The following is a 3953-nucleotide window of genomic DNA, read 5'->3' on the forward strand; positions in this document are numbered from 1 at the left end:
TGTTGGATTCCTTTCATGTTTAATTTCTTAAATCTGTTGTCATTTACGGTATTAATTCCTCTCCTAAATTTACGGTGGCGTTTCTGAAAATATGGGAGGAAAATGGGTAGCCTCGGGCACCTTATGGTCGTTCACCTGTGAGTCTAGTATTTCGAATCCGACGCAAAGCTGACGGTTAATTCCAACGTTAAGGCCTCTTAATGACGATGGAACACACAAGTTGCGTCGCGATTCAATACATCGTCCTCCAGCCGTCTTGTCTCCAAGGGTCTATTGCGTAATTGGGCACCTTATGGTCCTTTTCCTGTGAGTGTAGTACTTCGAATCCGACGCAAAACTGACAGTTAATTGTAACGTTCTGAGCCTCTTAATGATGATGGAACACACAAATTGCGTCGAGATCCAGCACATCGTCCTCCAGCCAACTTGTCTCCAAGGGTCGACTGCTGCCTCGGGCACCTTATGGTCGTTCTCCTGTGAGTCTAGTATTTCGAATCGGACGCAAAACTGACCGTTAATTGTAACGTTCAGAGCCTCTTAATGACGATGTAAAACACAAATTACGTCGATATTCAATACATCGTCCTCCAGCCTTCTTGTCTCCAAGGGCCTATTGCTGCATCAAGCACATTATCGTCCTTCTCCTGTGAGTCTAGTTTAAAGAATCCGACGCAAAATTGACAGTTAATTGTAACGTTCAGAGCCTCTTAATAACATGGAACACACTAATTGCGTTGCGATTCAATACATCGTTCTCTAGCCCTAATGTCTCCAAGGGCCTGTCGCTGTGTCGGTCACCTCGTGGTTGTTCTCCTGTGAGTCTAGTTTTTCGAATCCGACGCAAGACATACAGTTAATTGTATCGTTCCGATCCTGCTAACGACGACGGAACACACAATCTGCGTCGCAATTCAATACATCGTCTTCCAGCCGACTAGTCTCCAACCGTCCATTGCGGTCTCGGGCACCTTATGGTCGTTCTCCTGTGAGTAGGTTAGGTTAGGTTAGGTTAGGTTAGGTTAGGCTAGGCTAGGCTAGGCTATGCTAGGCTAGGCTAGGCTATGCTAGGCTATGCTAGGCTAGGCCAGGCTAGGCTAGGCTTGGCTAGGCGAGGCTAGGCTAGGCTAGGCTATGCTAGGATAGGTTAGGCTAGTTTAACACTCTAAGCGCCAAGCCCGTAAAATTTACGGGCCTGGGATCGCGCGAAAATCACCAAGCCCGTAAAATTTACGGGCCGCTACATTTAATTTCATTCAAAACACTGCAACGTTATTTCTACGGGTTTGGCCAGCGCTATACGTTTTTCAGATGTTTATTAACAAAATGCGTCCATAGATGTCACGGCAGCGCTGTAATTCATGTTAAAACTTATCTTTGCGTTCTCAGTCTGTATATCATTCAGTTGTTTGTCATCATGTTTCGGCGCGGTTTATCAGACGCAGAAATTGCGGATTTGATCAATCATAGCGACACTCTGGATAATGTAGAGAGTGATTCAGACGATTCTGAATGCAATGGTGTGTTTGAAGGTACGTATTTCCGAATTTTCCACGTAATTGTGCAGTACGCACATATCTGTTGAACATGTGTAAACGATGTATGTAGTTACACATAATGTGATATTCTTTTTAGAAGACGAGATTGATGACAGTTTGTCTTCAGATGAAGACGAGAATGATGTTGAAGGTGTTGCTTCAAATCCAGCAGCTGTGCCGTATCCGAAAGACAGTGAGTGGACTGCAGTTGACACCTACCGACCTCTGCCTGTCAACACGACACCCAGGCAGATACTAGTGGATATTGATGAGTCGAGTTCTGTACTGGATTGCAGTAAAGTGTTCCTTACTGACAGTGACGTAAATGAACTCAAGAGACAGACAAATTTGTATGCATCACAGACAATACAGAAGAAAAGAAGAGGAAATAATCTGAAGCCCCATTCAGTTTTGAGTTCGTGGAAGCCAGTGACTATAAGTGAGATGAGGCGTTTCTTGGGTATTATTTTCCACATGTGTGTTTCGAAAAAGCCCAAAATTGCGGACCATTGGAGCACTAATCCTGTTCTTAGTTGTAACTTTTGTCCCCATGTCATGAGCCGTTTGCGTTTCACTCAGATACTGTCATGCTTGCATCTTGTTGACAATTCAAATCAGAAAAAACCAGGCGAAGATGGATTTCATCCACTTTACAAAGTTTTGCCATATTATAATAATTTGAAGGAGCGATGTATCCAGGCATATCGTCCCTCAGAAAAAGTGACAATTGATGAAGGAATTTGCCCATTTCGAGGTCGTGTGAGTTTCCGTGTTTACATGCAAAATAAGCCTCATAAGTATGGACTGAAAGTATATGCTGTTGCTGAAGCCAGTAGTGGCTATGTTGTAAATTTTGAAGTTTATGCTGGTAAGCATATTGTTGACAATTCTTCGTCTGCGGTTATTTTGCGATTGTTGTCTGACAGCAGCTTGCTGAACAAAGGCCACACTGTGTATTTAGATCGATTTTATTCCAGTCCAGAGCTATTTCAGCAACTGGCAGAGAAAGGCACTGGAGCTGTTGGTACTGTGAACAAATCCAGGAAAGGATTGCCTAAAGATTTAGTATCTGCTAAGCTGAAAAAGGGCGAAATGTCTTTTCGGCGTAAAGATAATGTATTGGCAATGAAGTGGAAAGATAAGAGAGATGTGTATACATTGTCTACAAGGCATCAAGCAACATTTGGTACGCATACTAAGAGAAATGGGTCTGTAGTATTGAAACCACTTCAGGTACTTGATTACAACCTCAATAAAATTGGAGTGGATATTGGAGACCAACGCCTGCAGTACAATCCGTTCCAGCACAGAACTGTGAAATGGTGGCGAAAATTATATTTCCATTTGCTGCTTATGGGAGTATCAAATGCATTTTGGCTGTACAATGCAGTGCACAGGAAGAAAATTACAATAACAGACTTTATAACAGTGCTTGCAGTTCAGCTTGTTGAAGACGACACACTTGAATTCATTCCAAGAAATGAAGGAACTGTAGGTCGGCTAACAAAGAGACATTTTTTGCAGCACATACCTGCAACTACTAAGAAGTATGCTGCTCGTGTGTGTCACGTGTGCAGTTCCAGGAGCAAGAAACAGAGTGGCAAGGCTTCTCGCAAAGAGACACGATACGAATGTGAACAGTGTGGCGTTGCACTCTGCCTGGAACCTTGCTTTAAAATTTTCCACACTAAAAAACAATATGATTCTGTGTGAAATTTATATGTAATACTGTATACTATCAGAAACATGTAATGTAGTGCCACAATTTTGGTTAAAAATAAATCACAATTGTATTCCCTTATTCGTATGACTTTTTCTAAATTCTTAAAACATCTAAGTGATTTCTATAACTGTACCTTAAAGCTGTGCATTGTAAAGTAGTTTCTTTCACTCAGAATTAAAGTAGAAATGTGCAGCTTCAAGATGGTACCAAATTTGCCACAATCCAAACAGTAGATTTGATGCAGTAATTTCTTTAATATTGGTAAAATTGCCCGGTTTCTAGGGACGGGTGCATAAAATAGGCCTGGTACAGAGAGTGTTAAGTTAGGATAGTTTAGGCTCGGTTGGGTTGGGTTTGGTTGGGTTGGGTTGGATTGGGTTGGTTGGGGTTGGGTTGGGTTGGGTTGGGTTGGGTTGGGTTGTGTTGTTTTGGGTTGTGTTGGGTTGCGTTTGTTTGGGTTGTGTTGGGTTGGGTTGGGTTGGGTTAGGTTAGGTTAAGTTACGTTAGGTTAGGTTTGGTTAGGTTAGGTTTTGTTAGGTTAGGTTTGGTTAGGTTAGGTTTGGTTAGGTTAGGTTAGGTTAGGTTAGGTTAGGTTACATTAGGTTAGGTTAGGTTAGGTTTGGTTTGGTTTGGTTTGGTTTCGTTTGGTATGGTTTGGTTTGGTTTGTTTTGGTTTCGTTTGGTTTGGTTTGGTT

At 42.2% G+C, this 3953-nt stretch overlaps 1 protein-coding gene across 1 annotated transcript; it reads left to right on the forward strand.

Annotated features, from left to right (window-relative positions):
- The first annotated feature begins 1595 nt into the window (after positions 1-1595).
- LOC124742160 (piggyBac transposable element-derived protein 4-like) lies at positions 1596-3248 on the forward strand. The gene has a single exon (XM_047248751.1). The coding sequence runs from the start codon at positions 1596-1598 to the stop codon at positions 3246-3248; it is 1653 nt and encodes a 550-aa protein (XP_047104707.1).
- Positions 3249-3953: the final 705 nt, after the last annotated feature.

Source organism: Schistocerca piceifrons, unplaced genomic scaffold (assembly GCF_021461385.2).
Source record: "Schistocerca piceifrons isolate TAMUIC-IGC-003096 unplaced genomic scaffold, iqSchPice1.1 HiC_scaffold_2165, whole genome shotgun sequence".
In the NCBI taxonomy this organism is placed as follows: domain Eukaryota; kingdom Metazoa; phylum Arthropoda; class Insecta; order Orthoptera; family Acrididae; genus Schistocerca; species Schistocerca piceifrons.

Bases quoted from the DNA above. Each gene is read 5' to 3' on its own strand.
- LOC124742160 (XM_047248751.1), top strand. From the start codon at position 1,596: ATGTATGTAGTTACACATAATGTGATATTCTTTTTAGAAGACGAGATT.